An 18,891-nucleotide genomic window follows, 5' to 3' on the forward strand; every position below is an offset into this window, starting at 1 on the left:
CACTCATCTGAACTGCAAAAGGAAGTCTTACAGAGATTATTCTTTGGAAGAAAATATTGAAGAAAATGATGTCCAGTACTACTGTATATAGAAAAGACCCACATTTCCTCAAAACATTCATACATATTTTCTACGTACAATTGTAGTTGCTTCTTCACCTGGCTATTTTTAATGAATTAGTATTTTTTTTAAAAAATTGAAAGTTACAGTGCCCTGTCAAACTTTTTGTTTTGAAGTTCCAGCACCAGGTTTGTTAATGAGATTGTCATTTGGGTACATTTAAACTGATTACATTTCTATATGGATCATACAAAATAATTAAAAAGTTGTAACAGCAGCTGTTAGACAAAGTGGATTTTTGTGCATCAGTTGAAAATTGTTTTCTGTAGTCTAGAATTTCTGAAAGAGAGCTGAACCCCTACTGGAAAGATGGTGGAACAGGTTTACCGCCAGAAGAGGGTGAAGCAACTTCAGTTAAAAAAGGTAAAAAAACAAGTTTTAGTAAGAAAAGCTATATATATTCCCCTCAGAGACGTTTACATTGTTAAATGGTCAGCATAGCAGGGCTCCCAGTTACATACAATGAAGACAAATGAAATAAAAATTGTTTCAGTAGCAAATATTGGGTTAAAATCATAATACATTGTTTCGCAGAATATTTCTTGACTGATTTATAATCTTGAGTGGTTTGACCTTCAGTTTCTACACAGATTTTCTCTCATTTGAACTAATTAAAGAAAAAAATGATTCCATCGGGACATGATATATTGTTGTCATCTCATTTGATTCCTTTCATTCCATTACACAAATTACAGTTTTAAAATATTCAACTACAGAAATCTGTGAGTCACATTTAAATGAAATACATTAAGAATGCAGTTTGTGAAAAACATTATTTCTGTAACCTTTTCACTTCAGTCCTTACCTTTGGCTTATCCTGTCTATTTCCAGCAAGTGCAGCTATGAAATATTTTTTCAGAATGTCACATAGCATTTATAAAACATTAAGAAGGACTCTTATATGCTGGGTTATAGGGAGTAGTAAGGGGCCCATATTGGGAGTCCATACCCACTTATTCTGTGGGCAGTTTGTATGGACTATGGGCTTCCAGGGGTCTCCCTCAGGCCAGCGATCACATGGACAGGAACACCCATGGCCTGGCTCTAAGAGCCATCTCTTCTCCCTAAGAGGCGAAGAGCAGCAGAGTCCTTCATGATCTTGGGAACCCTACTAACATCCCCAGCAAAAGAATCTATTTACTAATTTAGTTTTGCAGGAAAGGGGGATTTGATTTGCATGTGAGGGAGGTGACAGAAAGTGGACTCAAGAAAGGGGAATGTCCATGTGCTGCTCCTTCCTGCAAAACATCCATTATATGTTGAAATAACAAAATGGAGAAGATTACAGAAAATCAGTTGTACCATCAATATATGCACAATGTTAAACTAAATAACTATGGAAATCTTTTATTGTCTCTGATTTCCTTTTTCTCCCCCTACTGTATGTTGCTCTTGCTCATATCATATCATGTCTAAAATTAGGTTGTAAGATCCCCAGAACAGGGACTGTGTATTTTATTTCCATGCCTTATCCCTTGTACGTGTTACGATGCTGTATAAATAATACATCTCTCTCCCAGGAACACCTGCTCCATGAGATGCACTCTGTTTGTCCCTCCCCCTCAAATGTGACACTTGCAGGCAATTCAGATTCATCACCTTTCCACACTCCATCAGTGAAACATCTTGCGAGTGGGGCCTGTGGCCATATGCACATTATGCATGGGGTGTACTATTGGCAATGGCTAGGAGCAGCGGTGTTGGATGCCGACTGCCCCCTCACATTTGGCTCCAGGCCTTCTGTGTCAGGATGGGGGGCAGCAGGGCCACAATTGAGCGAGTGGCATTGCAACCTAGTGCACAGAGGTTGCAGTGCCACAGGTTCTTGCCTAAGTGGGCAGTGGGGTAGCCAGTGCTGCTGCTCCTTGCCATTGCTGTGGAGATAGCTGTTGCACCAGGGCTCTCCCCAAAAGAGCCTGCCTGGCCTTGACTTGCTTCCAGCAGCCTGTTTCCCCCCTCAGGGATGGGAAGTGATGCTGCACCTGGGTGAGCCAGGCTGGAAGGCAGCAGCTTAGTGTCACACAGACTTGGCAGGCGAGGCACAGGGGCCAGTGGATGCAGTGGGGATAGCTCCACAGAGATTAATAGTGTGTACCAGGTCAAAAATTTCTGGGGTTGCCCCTGCACCTTGCCACCATGCACCCTCAATTACTACTTTTTGTAATGTCAACTCTGAGAGACTCATCTGGCTCAATGGGTATGTCTACATGGGGATAAAAAAACGCAGTTGGCCAAGTTAGCTGACCTGGACTCGCAGAGCTTGGGCTGTGCGGCTGAAAAATTGCTGTATATGGGTTTGGGCTCAGGTTGGAACACGAGTTCTGGGACCCTGCAAGAGTGGAGGGTTCCAGGGCTAGAGCTGGAGCCTGGGACCCTCTGAGGGATCCTATGTTTGGGCACCAGCCTGAGCCCAAACATCTACACATCAATTCGTAGCCCTGCAGCCCAAGCCCCGTGAGTCCGAGTCAGCTGACCTGTGCCAGCTGCAGCCATGCCATACTCCCAGGTAGCCCTGTTTGGTTCTGCTTGTTCTAGTAGAGAAACCAACAAACTACAACTCTTCAAGAAACTGACCATCTTTGAATTCAACTAATGTAAATTTCTAAGAAGAAATATTTGGTGAGAAAGACTAGAAGATTTGCATCTGTTTTCAGTTTCATGTATTCAGGATAGGAAGAAAGACAATATTTTATTACAATATTTTCAGTTGGGGCACGAACATGAAGGTAGAAAGCTAGATGTACTCCATGTCAGCATACAAAAGTCTAACTGAGCTAATTTAAGTTTCTGTGCTGCATGTAGCATATACAATAAGTGTTAGGTAATAAAAGCTAACCCTGAAATACAAAAATATCATATCTAATTCTTTTGTTCCTTTAGTTAAAATGGTGGAAGATGGTGGATTAAGTTGGTTAAAGAAATCCTATCAAAGGATGAAGGAGCAGGCTGAGAGAGAGAAACGAAATTTTGAGGAAATTGTAGCTGAAAGATATGGGGTAAGCATCTTAAGAGGAAAAGTATTCTCCTTGTTTACAGTTTTTAAGCTTTTGGGAAAGGTCAAATCCCTGTAAAGGCAGAAGTATTTAATGTATAGCTTAAGACATGATCAAGCTCTGCTGAAAACAATCCATTCTTGAAACTTCCATCAGGTGATGAAGGCGTTAATGCTGTCAGACTTCGATTTGCATGATTTTGCATGCTACCTTTTTTCACTATGGGGTACTAGACTGTAGTTAAAATATTTCTATCTTTCACTTCACCCAGGTTCTTATATGGTCCCCATTATCCTGGTATCTGAGCACCTTCCAAAATTATCTGTATTTGCAGAGATATTTCTTTCAGACCTCTGCCCAGGTGTGTGCACAAGAAGTTTGGCTATGTCTGCGGTATGAGCAAGGGTTATGATTCCCAGTTTGAGGGGACACACTTGTGCTAGTGCTCATCGAGCTAGTGCGCTATAAAGCATAGCATAGCTGGGGGAGGATGGGCAGCAGTGGGCAGCAGCACAGGGTAGCCATGCTGGGAGTGTACCCCATGCGGGTTTGAACGCCGGACGTCTAGCCCACGCAGCTGTTCACCATTGTCCATGTTACCCTGGCTTTACTACTAATTTTAGGATGCTAGCTCCATGAGAGCTAGAGCAAGTGTGTCCACACGAGCTGAGAATCCCACCCTGATCTCCAAGTATAGACATACACTTTGTGATGGTGTTATCCATGTAACAAGTTGGAGAGTTATATGATAAATTAATTTTATCATGCATCTGTTGGCCACTTTACCTGCAATCCATCTCTACCAAGAATGCTTCTCACTTGCTAAACCCTCTGAGTAGTTTTCAAAAGCTAACCTTTAAGAAAGCAAACTGCCACAAAAACATACCTCTCAACCCCACCCCGCAAAACATGGTATTGGCTTCAAAATTATTGGTGAAAGGTGCAGGATATATGGTATTCAATTGTATACCAAGAATAGGTTTAAGAATATTGTAAAGGGACAAATGCTGAGTTTTCTTCATTTGAGTTTGTTAGTGCTGCTCTCTGACATTCTGGAGATGCTGGGATATCTTCTTACTACAACCAGAAAATTTGACTCCTGTCCTCCTTGGCTTGTGAATGCCAGAGAAGTAGTACTGGGGGCAGCAAGTGGATGAGATTGTGTTTCCCGAAGTGAGGCAAGGTGCCAGTGATTCTTCAGGAAAACTACCATGAGGTCCCTACTGAAAAAAGTTGATGCTGAATGTCATGCAGCCTGCAAACTGCTATACTGTTCTGTAATATCCTTTTTTTAAAAAAACCAAAAAGAGGTAATTCAGAAGTTTGTGACAGGATAAGCATACAGTTTCTTAGATTTCCTTGACCCTGGTCAGTCAGACTTTAGGCCTAAATATTGGGTAGAAACTTCACTGCTTGTGTAAAACATTGATTTCTTTCCAGTGATGGTTAAAGGTTAAATATCCAGGCTGATTAGTTTTAGAAATGTCCCCTGTGATATTATCACAGCTGCATGAGTTATGTGGCCATCGCAAATTTAGACCACTAAAACCGTTATACCATATAACACTATCATGTATTCTCTCTCTCATGCTTGTTATTAATATGGACATAATTTTAAAAATAATGCCATTATATTTTTTCCTTCTGTCTTGTAGTCAGTGGAAATATTTCAGTCAAGATGGGAAGAAGCTGAAGAAGCTGCATCAAAACAGGAAAATGAATATAGAAAAAGAAGATGGAGGAAATTTAACTATTCAGAGAATGAGCAAAAAGAGAGAGAGCACCACATGGAAAAAGAAACACAAGTTGAAGGTGACAGAATCAAGGGTATGTGTAAAGGACATTCTAGAGATAGGCATAATAAGGTATATCCACTGGAAGAAAGAGATTATAGAAAAGACAGGCCAAGAGAAGAACGAGAATATAGACATCGTAGCACAGACTCTGAGTTCAGAGACAATTGTTCCAAAGCAGCAAAACATTCTGATGAAAAACGAAGTCAGGAGACAGTTTCCTCTCTAAGCAATTTGAAATATAAATTTTTGAAACCTTCTGAAGATGATTTGTCATCCGTTAATAAAGACTGCAAGCTACAGCAATCCTCGTTAAAACTACCATCTTGTAGCTTTTTGAGCAGCAATTTCCAAAAACCTGGTAAGGAAAGTGAAGAAAAAACACCGTGGAGCAGAACACATATAGAAGATGAAAATGAGAAACCAACATTAGATCAAAAGCCATTGAAAATGGAAAAAACTACTTATGAGGGAGCTCCAAAGACTGAAAGAGAGAAGACACAGGAAGAGAACTTTGGAAACACCCCCAAGAAGAAAGTGCTATTGCCAGACAGCAAAGCATCATATTCTGGGTATCTTATGATTTATTTTGCTAGATGTCATTTATATTTTCAGGGTAGTTTGTAGGAGGTATCTGTCTGCTGCCATATCTCACTGGGCTGTGATCTTATCAGATCTCCAAACATGTTTGAGCCTGATTAGTTCTTCGATGGAAAACTCAGATCTGTAGAAAATGATTTAGTAGATGTGACATTCCGAGTCCGTGATAAACTAATGCTCCAGCATGGTAGCAGGGGGCCCTGTAGGGCTCGGTGGTGTAGTCTTTTTGGAAAGACTTTAAGCATATCTTATCTCTGATAGTCATTAAAGACCAATTGCCCATGAGTAGGGGTGCAAGCATTAGTAACCTGGCAAAATTTACAATTTAGTAGCTTCATTCTGCCTACCTATATTTCCAGTGCGGTTTCCTTTGGATGCTGACAGTATACTACCCTGTGTGACCCCAACAATTGTATAGTATTGCTGTATACTGAACTACTTAAAGAACTACTTATTCAACCCTGGAGATGGCTGCACTTCAGTGTTGAGTGAAGTGAAACGTATATTTATGTAAATATGGTTTATTAAGTCTCTTTGGGATCTTTTGGGGTGAAAAGGCACCATGTAAATTTAAAGTTGGTGACATTACTGTTTTCCTTAGAATATGTTGGAGGGCTGAGAACACTTATGCAGCTTTTAAAAATACATTTCACCATAGTGATGTAGCATTTTAGCTTTTAAGTGCATTAAAGTGGCTCTTTTTCTGTAGAATATAGTGTTTTAATCTTGGAATTTAACGTCCTTCTTGACCCTTTGGTAGGGAGTCATCGCTTTCAAAGCTAAAGTAGGTAATGTAGGAAATATCTATTTTGATTTGACACGTACTGTATTTTCAGTCATATTGCCCATGACCGTGGATTACTTTACCCTTCCTTTGAACATTGGTGTATAGTAAAGTCTGCTTCTTATTATTGAGATAGGCTGTGGAATAATATTTCATCTACAACTTAAACAAGTAGAACCTACTTGTAAGTAAGTGACCGGGCATGCTGAATGGCAAAATAACTGGGGAAAACTAAGGTAACAATATAGCATGGCTAGATTTGGTAGATTAAAAGAGATGAGGTCATATGTTAAAGTACTAGGTTTTATTCAGACATAAATGACAGAGAAAGCATCAGTCTGAATGTATATTTTCTGGGGAGTTAAAAAGCGACTACAAAGCAATATGTAGTAAGAATTACTGTTCTTCTGTTTGTGTTGGTATAATGAAGGAAAATGGAGACTAATCATGGAAAGAAGTTAGAAAATCACTGGACTTTTATGCAGGTCCTGGCCACCCATTCTTTATATCATCACCAAGACCCCAATCCTGCGAACACTTGTGCACGTGTTTAAGTTTACTACTGTGAGTAGTAAGTCCTATTCAAATACTGGGACTGTTCTCAGTAGTAAAGTTGAGCATGTGCGTAAGTGTTTGTAGGATTAAGGCCCAAATGAAATCTAAGTTTGAAGAATTTAATAAATGTAGGAAAAGTGGGCAAGCAATGAAGTGCTCAGCAACAAGAACATGTGAGGAGGCTGATAGGAGTCCAGATAGAAAGAGGAATTGATGAAAATAGTGATTTCTTTAGGAATGTCTACAGTTATGACAGTGTGTAGAGTACAGGCACTGCCCGCCCAGGTAGCACAGGTATAAATAGCGGTGTAGATGGTTAGGCACTGCTTAGGCAATTAGAGTGCTCTACACTCCTGAACTCCTTGGGTATATACCCTACATGACCCCACACGCCCAAGCAGTGCCTCCCATATTTACACGGCAATTTTTAGCAGTGTAGTGTCCCATTATCTCCCCTTTGCCAGAGCTTTCCCCCCATCACCCCGCTGCTGGAGCCTTTCAGTGCAGTGTGTAGTTACGTGCCACAGTGACAAGCGTGGACACAATCTGTCTTTCACTGTGGCGTATAGCTATGTGTGTACTGCCTGCACTCTGCACACCACTGTAAGTGAAGACATAGCCTTTGTTTCCCCCATATTACGTTATTTAAGTTACTGATGAACAGGTCTTATGGGCAGATTATAAGTTAGCTTTTGGTGATGAACAGTTGGTTTCTAACATCAGGGAGGAGTTTCTTATAGCAGTATTCAGTCTTTTCAGTTATAAAAGCAGACAAGCAGAGTTCGACAGTTACCTGGCACTTTGCAGGTAGGTGGATGTCTCCCAAACAACAGAGGCACCGAGAGTGTCTGTTTCTAACTGGGATGGATGGAGGAAAGCAGTAGATGTGATATATCTTGATTTTAGTAAGGATTTTAGCACAGTCCCACAGGGCATTCTCATAAGTGTCCTAGAGAAATGTGGACAAGATGAAATTTGTATAAGGTGGGTGTACAATTGATTGACAGACTATACCCAAAGAGTAGTTATCAATGATTTGCTGTCAGACTGGGTCCCTCCATATAGTGGGTCTCACACTACAAAATGGGGAATAACTGGCTAGTCACCAGTACTGCTGAAAAGGATTTGGGGGTTATAGTGGATCACACTGAATATGAGTCACAGTGTAACGCAGTTGCAAAAAAGGGTAATATCACCCTTGGGTGTATTAACCGGAGTGTCATATGTAAGACACAGCAGGTAATTGTTCCATCTTCTTGGCACTGGTGAGGGCTCAGCTGGAGTACTGTGACCAATTTGAGAGCCATGCTTCAGGAAAGATATAGATGAATTGGAGAGAGTCCAGAGGAGAGGAACAAAAATGATAAAAGATTTAGAAAACCTGACCTCTGAGGAAAGGTTAAAAAAAAACTATGTATAGTCTTGAGAAAAGAAGACTGAGAGAGGGACCTGATACGTTTTCACATATATTAATGGCTGTTAGAGAATGGCGATCACTTGTTTTCCGTGTCCACTGAAGGTAGGACAAGAGGTAATGGGCTTAATCGCAACGAGAGATTTAGGTTAGATATTAGGAATAACTTTATAAGGATTAATAGGATTTCAAAGGAAGTTGTGGAATCCCCTCTTTGGAGGTTTTTAAGAACAGGTTGGACAAACACTTGTCAGGGATGGTCTAGGTTTACTTGGTCCTGCTTCAGTGCAGGGGGCTGGAATTGATGACTTATCACTCTACAGTTCTGTGATTTGACTACATCTATCTATGAAAACAGCCTTCTTGGTGGCCAACACTTCTGCCTGAAGTATGGAGAAATGGGGGTTGTGATGACAAACCCTCCCTTTCAGTGTTCTTCAGAGACAAAGTTGCATTACATCCTCATCCTTGATTTCTACCTAAAATTTCTTCTGAATTCCATGTTAATCAGGTTATTCATTTGCCAGGTTTCTTTCTGAAGCCACATCAGTCCAGGGAGGGAGACACCTTACATTCTTTGGATATCAAAAGGACACTGGCCTTCTACTCAGACAGGCTTCAGGGAAGTCTTCTAGACTTTGTGTCAATTGCTGACAGATCCAGAGGATCTGCAATTTCATCCAAAGACTTTCAAAGTAGATTTCTGTGCATATTATCTCTTGTTATTATCATAGAATATCAGGGTTGGAAGGGACCTCAGGAGGTCATCTAGTCCAACCCCCTGCTCAAAGCAGGACCAATCCCCAGATCCCTAAATGGCCCCCTCAAGGATTGAACTCACAACCCTGGGTTTAGCAGGCCAATGCTCAAACCACTGAGCTCAAACCACTGAATGCCAACATTCATCTCCTTCTAGAGTGATAGCCCATTCTACAAGGTCCCAATCTAATTTTATGACCCTGTTGAAAGATGTCCCAGTTGCTGAAATTTGCAGAGCCACAACCTAGTCCTCAATACATATCTTTTCCAAATATTATGCTCTGATTCACGCTTCTAGAGCAAATGCTGCAGGTGGCAATGCAGTCTTGTCTTCAGTGTTATATGTGACTCTGAGGCTCCCACCTCCATCAAGGGATACTGCGTGGGAGTCACCCTGAAGTACAGCATCATTATTCATGTTGTGCAGTAACTGAACTTCTTGCAGATGTGTCCCTTATGAGTGCCCCACTACACCCTCCTTTTTGCCCCTTCTCACTGCTTCAGAGTCTTGCGTCTTGGGACTTTGCAGTAGAGAAGGACCTCGGGGCAGTTCACTTGTGCAGCTACATATATCCTTGGAATGGGCCAAGGGGAGGACTAGAGCTGAATGGACACTGCCACCAAAAATCTCCCATGAAAGGTGCATGTGTGGTGGTGTTTGCTCAATTATCCATGCCTCATACTGACAATGTACTTGTTAATTTTCTCTCTCCCAACAAATACAGAGTTTCTTTAGCTTTTAAATCAGAATTTTGGACAATTATGACAAAAGTTAATTAAAAGTTGCAGGCCTAGTAATACGTGGCTGATTGGATGCCTAAGGGATCTCCTCAGAGGAAATGTCTATCCAGATAGGATGCTGTTTGCTGAAAATCACGCTTAATAATAGGCCTAAAATATTATGTGCATTGGAGTTTAATTTGAGACAAGCTGAGAGAAAAATACTTTTGAGCTGAAAAAGTGCAGATAATGATTCAAGCAATAACTCTGCTGAGAGCATGTACAAAGTAATAAATGTCTCTTACTCTGACTAATGTAATACCCCTACTGTTTGTTTTAATTGCTTTACAATATGTAGGTTTAGGGGATATGAGAAACAAGAGCTCCAGAACCTTTAATTTTTCTGTATATTTCCTTTTTATAAGGAGTTAAACTGTTGTCATTGCCTCCCTTGGGGTCAGATTCTATTCCCATTGATTTAATGGATATTGGATTGGGCCCCTGAAATGCAGGCAGAAATGGTTTGAAAAATTTCCCCAGGTTAGCCCTGTGATAGCTCAGACTAAAATGTGAGACCTGTTTAAAAGATCTTCCATTTTGCGAGTCTCACAGGATTTAATCATGCACATTATGTTCATCACGTTAAGCAGCATATTCTTTCTCTGTTATGACAGCATGTCTTTAATTTTTTTAATAGTTTGGTTGCTCTCATTCTTGTAGCATTCAGTAATGCTTTTGAAATGACTTCTCTGTTATGTAATGTTGTATAGGAAGTACTGTGGCAAGTGAATTAGGATTATGCTCAGGTTTTTTACACATGTAGATAGAGCAATATAATAAACATTTTCTGTAGAATTATAATCCTGTTTTATGTTACATAAATAAGAAAAGTTAAATGCAACAATAAATACCACACACAGAAATTTATCATACAACAGGGCATTACCTACACTTAAATGATCAAGAAATGTTTATTCTTGTTCAGAGTTTATAAAATACGTAACTTTCTAACAAATACATCCCCAATATGAACAGACTTGGCTAAAAGCACTGTGACTATGTCAGAGCAAGATTATATTTTGAGGCAGAGTTTGAAAGAGGGTTATATTTCCAAATCTTGATGCTATTTCCAGGATATCCTTCTCTCATTTAAGTGGACAGTACTGCTTGTGACTGGGTTCCCAGGGTGCAGTCTTGATTGTGGGACCACTGAGCCCTTCAAACCACCAGCCTGGGCTGCCTCTCACACAGTGATGCTGATGTCAAATTACAAACTCTGATGTGCACTGCACTTACACAGAGGCACACTAGTCTTTGTAAACTGAGCTGAGATTTCCCAAGCACTTCATCCAAAACCCACTGTTTTAGGTAAAATATAAAACAGGTTTATTAACTACAGAAAGAGATTTTAGGTGATTGTAAGTAGCAGGCATAGAGATCAGAGTTGGTTACTTAAAAACAAAAATAAACGTGCAGTCTAAGTTCTACAAACTAAGTAGGATTTGAATCAAGCGGTGTTTCACCCTGACAGATGGTACAAGCAGGTTACAGATCCTCAGTACACAGACTGGACTGGATCACCCTTCCCCAGTTCAAAGTCTTTGTCCTCCAGGAGTTTTGTGGGGGAGGATTTAGGGGAAGGCCCATTTATCATGTCTCTTCCCCTCTTTTATATTTTCTACCAGCTTGCTGGAAAGATTTTTGCTGTGATGTGGGATCAGGCAGTCCCTATTGGTCAAGCAGTCTCCATTGCATACATGCTTTCTATGAGAAGTCTCTGGGAGGGCCATTGGAAGGGTGGATTCCCTTTAATGAGCTGTCAGTACGTCTTGCTGATCCTTTGCAATTGAAAGGTTGGTTGTGGGCATCTCCCAACCTCACAGCATATTTCAGTAACACACATAGCAATACTTCATAACTTCACATACAATGATAGTACATAAATCCAACAGGATATTAATGTTCAACAGATCAAGATTTTCAAAATGATACCTCACAAGGTATACTTTATACAAAACACATCATACTCATATCACCAGGGTGCTACTTTGGGGTACAGAGGATCACACTGCTATAACAAGGTTGTCGTGGGTGAGCCTCAAAATGGAACATGTCTTCCAACAGCCAAAAACAGAGCTAAGAGCTATTCAGTCAGCTTGGGGTGGGAAGTGCATTCCTCTCTCAATAGGAATTGTTTTACTGGCTAGATACACATCTTATAGGTGTGAATTTCCAGCTATATTAGCTATAAATCGACTATTTTAAGGCTAGAGTAATTTGGACACAAAATGCCATGTGTCTGCATGGAAAAGAGATTTTCATATATTTTCAGCCAATCTGGTTCTCTATGGCCTTACTCATGTAACTGGGAAATGGTTCCAGCTGCCCAGCAATATTTGGTTTTCAGTAGCTGAGCAGTGAAAAGAGCAATGAATTATTTTGCTGAATGCAATCTAAGTTTGTTTTTAAGTCTTCCTAATGGTTATAAATTAATTTATGTTCTGGAGATATCTTTTTAGGATAATTCCCAGCTATCCTGCATTTTTTTAAATTATTAGTAGTAGTATTAGCACTTTCAATCTTTAAACCACAATATGACCACTAATTATTCCTACCACTGCCCTCTGTAGTATTAACTCCATTTTACAGATGAGGAAATTCACTCTTGGAACAATTCTGGTGAAATACCTTGTGTAAAGCCACTTGGTAAGTCAGTGGCAGAGAGAGGGATTGGGACTCATGCGTTTGACTCCTAGTTCAGTAGGCCATTGTATCCCTCAGAATAGGAACAAAATTTCTAGGGGAGATTCACCAATTAACTTTCAGTGTAGATTCTAACATATCAGTTATAATATTTTCATAATCAAAGGTTGTCCTCTGAGCAGATAAATCTAAGAACAACTTAAGCTTTGGGAAATGAAGAACTATATAACCTACCAGTTGTTTATCCACTTGGAGGTTTTCTTGTTGCTGTGGAGATGATGTCATAAACAGAATTATTGCATCAGGGCTTATAAACAGACTTATTGTTATGAGATGGAGACCAAAGTTCAGTGCTAGAGAGGACGAAGGATCTTTGGCTATTGCCAGGCAGGATGATTTGGTACTGCTGGAAGGACTGACTTTTTGGACCCAACTGGTCTGTCCTGTCAGGAAGCTATACTGCATGCATAGCCCACTTTTACCTTCTACTGGTTATTTATTGCTCCCTCGAGCCAAGAAAATGCACAATACATAGTGCCTTTCATCCTAAAAGATCCCAAAACCAAAGGAATATTTAGCTTTATGTGCATCGTGTTTACGCATCTTTTTCAAAAGTTCTTGTCCTTTAGAAAGATTTAGTGACCATGAAAGGATTTGTAGAAGGATAGCTGTGGTTATGATGGCTTTAAATTACTTTCAGCACTTGAACATGTTTGCCAGTGCAATGATTGTTAATTAGGTAAATATTTTTTTGTTTCCTCTGGGCTGTGAATGTTTGTGGTATTTCAACCAGACATACTTCAACGGATGGGACTTCCCAGGCCCTTAGTGAAGAGGAGATGAACAGACTGGGAGCCAAGATTGTGAAAGCAGAACTGATGGGAAATTTGGTAAGGTTTTTGAAGATTGCCCTGATTTACTGCAGATGGCATGTACTATAGCTCACAGAGCTTGAATTGGCCTCTCCTTTTGACCAAAGCACTATGAAAAGCCATTTGATCAGGCTCAAGATTTAATGTGCAACCTTCTTTATAACTTCTCCTACAAACAGATATACCCTGTGGTCAAGGGGGGAGGGGCTTCAGCCCCATAGAGATTTGTAGAATAGGGAACATGTCAAAAACAATTTTCTCTTTATGGTGAGAGTTAGAGAACAGTGTATAGAGGTTTTCTGTTGAACAGGAGGAAGGGGAAACTTGCAATGTGCTCCTGCCAATTTCAAAATAAAGGTGGAAGGCATCCTGATTTCCTGTTACCACCACAGAGCTAGGGTTACCATATTTTAAGTGTCCAAAAAGAGGACACTCCATGGGCCCCGGCCCCGCCCCAATTCTGCCCCTTCCCTGCCCTAGCCTGGCCCCGCCCCAACTCCGCCCCCTCCCCTGGACGCTTTGCCCCCCCTCTCCCCTCCCCTGCTTCCCGCGAATCAAATGTTCCCGGGAAGCCTGAAGCAGCAAGCAAGCTGGGGCGGGGGGGCGCGGCCCAGTCTGGCCCAGGTCAAGAGGCTCTGGCCCCGGTGTCTCCCGCCCAGCTTGGCTCGGGCCCTGGGGCGCCGGCCCCCAGCCGAGCACCCCCGGCCGAGCACTGCCGGCCCCCGACCCCGGCCCCGCATCGCCGGCGCCCGGCCCCGCACCACTGGCTCCAGCCTCTGGCCCCGGGCCGAGCACCGCCCGGCCCTGCACTGCCAGCCCCCGGCCGAGCACCGCCCGGCCCCGCACTCCCGGCCGAGCACCGCCCGGCCCCCGGCTCCGCACCGCCGGCCCTGGCCCCCAGCTCCGCACCGCTGGCCGAGCACTGCTGGCCCTGGCCCCGGCCCGGCCCCCGGCCGAGCACTGCCGGCTCCAGCCCCCAGCCGAGCACCGCCGGTCCCTCCCTCCTTATTTTCACGGACATGGCCGGCTTTTTGGGATTTCCCCCCGGACGGGGATTTGAGGCCCAAAAAGCCGGACATGTCCGGGAAAATCTGGACGTATGGTAACCCTACACAGAGCTCAGTCAGCAGACACGCGTAGTCCATTCTGCCCTGCAGTAGTACATGAGCGCTAAGCATCAAGATTATGATTGTAACCTGGCCCTAGCGGGGTGAGCTCCCCATGAGTCTCTGGAGCGCCTAGCAGCTGCAAGTTTGGCACCACAGTCTGAACTGGAACTGCTAAAGCAGACTGAAAAATCAAGAACATCGCTGTGTGATTTGAAAGACTCTTGTTTCCAAAAAAGATATTTTTATTACATAACACTATAAATACATAGTACTGGTTTATCTGATACCTTTTAGCTAATGGTGATAAGTGAAAACTGTGTCCAACTAACTTCCACTCTCTGACACAGAGGTCCTTGTGGTTTGCTGATGCTGAGAGAGGTAACACAGTAATGCACAGTTCTGGGAACGCCAGTAGATTGGCACATGCCCCCCAATTTTTGTGTATTATTTATTTATGAATTTATTTATTATTTGTCATGTGTATTGTGGTAGCACCTTTAGGTGTCAACCATGTCAGTCTCATTGTGTTAGATTGAGGCTATGTTTTGCACGTTATTGTGTCGTGCATAGATGCTCTTAAAGACGTACTGCAAAAATCTAATGGACAATGGTGAAAAATGTCCATTTTAGAAACAATTCAACTGGTGTGGTCCTTTATGTATTTTTTTTCTGTTTCTAAGGATGATTTTTTTTCATGCGTCTATGCTTCCTGCATGAGTCTCCCCTGAAGCAATAATTCTGTTTGACATCATCTCTACAGCAACTGCTGTAATTGTGAAGTCACAAATAAGATTATAACTTTGTGCAGGGAACAAGAAGTGGCTTTCAGACTTTTTTTATTCAGGATGCCCTCGCAGATTATTTTTCACACAGATCTGTGTGTCCTATTGGTATTTCCAAAGTCAATATTACACGTTTTATATTATTAGGGTGGCCAGATGTCCTGATTTTATAGGGACAGTCTCGATATTTGAGGCTTTTTCTTATATAGGCACCTATAACCCCCCCAACCCACATCCCGATTTTTCACACTTGCTATCTGGTCACCCTATACATTATAAATAACTATGTGCAGATCTTATTTTACATCAGTATTTTGTTTTCCCCTTTGCATAATCATCAGAATAAATGTGTATGCAGCATATTTTTAAACAGAGATGGCTTTTAAAGAGACATTGCCAAGCTGAAATCTAGTCAGCTTTGAAAAGACCTAAAAGCTAACTTTTAGTGAACTAAAAGTAATTTCAGATACTACATCTTTCCCCTTAAGTCTCACTGCCAATTTGGGGGATTTTAAACTCGTATTTTTTAATATTTTTCTCTTCCCTATTGATATTTGGAAAAACCCACGCAAATAAGAGAGATTGGATATTTGGCCCTCCAGGGGAAACCAGTGAAACTGACTATACGCTAAGTGCTATAAAATGCATAAAGTAATCAAAATCGTGGGGGATATGGGAAACCCATAATTTTTCTAATTCTCTAATTTTTAGTCATGGTAATTTTAGCTGATACATGTAACAATACAGGGAAACATTTGGACAGAAGTATGATTTTATGCTGTCAGTGTTCTTTTAAGTAACAGAAGAAAATATTCTCAATAAAAGCACTCTTGTAAATACAAATGATGTATATGTGAGGTATTTTATACTGTTATAATGCTGCTGTTAATTTCATATTAATTATTTTAATTATTTATATTGAAATTAATTTTTATCATTGTGTGGAATCAGCAATTTAGGCCTGTTTCCCTTGTTTAATAATAAATGTAAATCAAATGAATTAATTTGTTACATTTTGCTCTATTGCTCTGAATTTAGCCCATTGAGTCTAAATTGCTGTGATTTATGTAATAGGAACTATGCAGTGGTGTTGTAGCCATGTCGGTCCCAGGATATTAGCGAGACAAGGTGGGTGGAGCAGCTTCTGTTGGTGAGAGACAAGCTTTTCGAGCTACACAGAGCTCTTCTTCAGGTCTGCAGAAAGGTACTGAGCGTGTCACAGCTAAATACGAAATTGAACACACAGTTCAACATAAGTAGTTAGCACATATTCTAAGGGAACTGTCTGTTCAATCTTGCATTTAGCTGTGAAACTCTCAGTACCTTTCTCAGACGTGAGGAAGAGCTCTGAGTAGCTCAAAAGCTTGTCTCTCTCCTCAACAGAAACTGGTCCAATAAAAGGTATTATCTCATCCACCTTGTCTGTATAATGAGGAGTGGAAGAGAGGAAATATCAGGAAAAACAATTAATGAGAGAATGCAAATAGGTCTTACTCTTCCATCTTTGGGTCATCTAGAACCCAGATTAGACTCAATCTCAGCCCAGATTCCGAGGTGGTGTTTAAGGGAGGGTAAATCTATGCAGTAGAAGCAGCTGTAAGATTTGCTCACTTAGACTCTTTGTGGAACTTATAAACTAAGGGTGTTGTTGGAAAAGGATGTCCATTACATTAGATTAGACTTACCTCTATTTGCTTTTCAATTTGTATAATGGCTGTTATGCTTACCTACAGATTTTATGAGCATAAATTGATTAATATTTGAACAGTGCGTTTGAAAACTAATGTGTTATGGGAGTGCTATTTTTAAAATGATATGTACCATAATGCTTCAGATGCATCTGTCTTAAATTTTTTGGAAAAATTTCTGATCTTGTACCTATAATAAGGAATTGTTCAAATGGCACTGGCATTACAGTTAATAGTACTTCTCTATACATGTGAGCTGGTGTTTTAAAAAATAAACAAAATATGGAGAAGCAAGAGAAATGGACAGTTGGGATATATATTTTTGTAAATAAGAGCTAAAACAACTGAATTAATTCATTTTTATCATTTTCTTTAAAGGATTTAGCTTCAAAGCTTCAAGCCCAGCTTGAAAATGCACGTAAACTAAAAGAAAGTAGAACAGAGACTCCTGCAAGACAACCTGAAAAGGAGGTAAGGGAAAAATATTCCTCCATTGTTATGTGCTAGCACAAAAATCACAATGCAGGTGAAAAGTACCTGTAGCAATGATATTTTTAAATTCAGATGTTGAAATTTACAAAGGCTATCTGTAAAAGAGCCAAGACAGCTAGTGAGTGCTAAAATGTCAGAGTGTATAGCTGTAGGGAAAATGTCATAAACTCCTTCTGGGTGCAGTTCATCCCAGTGCATCCTTCATGAGAGTCCAATTCCTGTTGTAATTGAATAGTACACCTCCCAGTGATTCCATTGGGAACAGGATTTGGCTCTTACTACAGCTCTTAAGCAGTGTGTTAAGCCATTGCATGGCACCTCGATACTGGGTATTTTTTGCCCCCAGTATTCAGGTTTCACTTTACTTTGCTTACATTGGTAAAATAATGGCAAAGTGTCCGTTGTGTCTTATTTCTTCAGGTGATGCTGAGCATATTCCCATTGCAGTAATTTACTTTAAAAAAAAATATATATATATAGAGAGAGAACAAACTGCCTCCATCTGGACAGCATGAGATACTATTTCTAACAGTAATTTCTGGTGGTAATATAGACCACAAAAATGAAGCTGGAAGGAAAATTACAGTTTTAGATTGTATGGAGCAATCTTCAGATTTACGGACCCCAAAATAGGTGTAAAGTCAATATAGAGTAAATCAGATTGGACATTGTCCAGTGAACATGTTTAGCCAGCTTTTGTATTTGATCTTTATAAAGCTGCTAGAAATTAAAAACTTTGTAAAATAAGTATGCAGATAGAAAGTGAAACTAGTTAGTTTTTCAAAGTGGTAATTACAGTTTCAAAGTACAGTATAGTTCTTCTAGATCACAAGAGACATATTATCTTTTTTAGAAGCAAATATGTTGTGTATATACTTACCTCATTATATTTAAATATGTCTCTTTTTCATGAAGGACTGGGAGCAAGCATATTGTAAGTAAATATAAGATAAGTAGCATAATTATGCCTTTTAGGGTGAACTCAGAAAAAGGCATTAAAAACCAACACCAAAAACAGAAGAAAACAGAGATACTGATTATTCACTTCCATTTAAAGATAAATTATTACCAGTACATATTGCCATAAGAAATGCATATTTAAGTTACTAGCATACCATTTCTCACCAAAAAGGTACTACTACATTAGGCTGAGCAATAAATCATCTAAAGATATACCTTACAAATATTAAGCATTTTAAAAATTTGCTTCCTGTCCTGTTTAATTTAATTATTTTTTAGTGCCCTAGATATTTTTTCAGCTGAAGTGCATTTGTTGGTTTATGACTTCTGAAAAGCTTGGTAGCGTTCAATCTGATATTGCCAATTTAAAAGTACAGTTTTAAACTTTAAAAAATATCTGGAAGTTTGCAGTATTGAAATATCTTATATATGGAAACCTGATGCTATGATTGGATGAAAAAATAGGCTATTTTTGTATGTCAGCAATTATATTCCAAGGTCTTGTAAAAAGAAATGCATTAAGATTTAATAATTAGGAGGTATTAAT

General features: G+C 40.3%; 1 protein-coding gene across 1 annotated transcript in view; it reads left to right on the forward strand.

The window, feature by feature from the left end:
* Window positions 1-18,891, forward strand: part of CWF19L2 (CWF19 like cell cycle control factor 2) — a 170,641-nt gene that overhangs the window by 43,101 nt on the left and 108,649 nt on the right. Inside the window, exons 6-10 of the mRNA XM_005289979.5 lie at window positions 390-483; window positions 3,001-3,116; window positions 4,769-5,478; window positions 13,235-13,331; window positions 17,271-17,363. Coding sequence (XP_005290036.2) covers window positions 390-483; window positions 3,001-3,116; window positions 4,769-5,478; window positions 13,235-13,331; window positions 17,271-17,363 — 1,110 coding nt within the window. The remainder of the gene's footprint in view (window positions 1-389; window positions 484-3,000; window positions 3,117-4,768; window positions 5,479-13,234; window positions 13,332-17,270; window positions 17,364-18,891) is intronic.

The sequence above is a fragment of the Chrysemys picta genome, chromosome 1 (assembly GCF_011386835.1).
Source record: "Chrysemys picta bellii isolate R12L10 chromosome 1, ASM1138683v2, whole genome shotgun sequence".
In the NCBI taxonomy this organism is placed as follows: domain Eukaryota; kingdom Metazoa; phylum Chordata; order Testudines; family Emydidae; genus Chrysemys; species Chrysemys picta.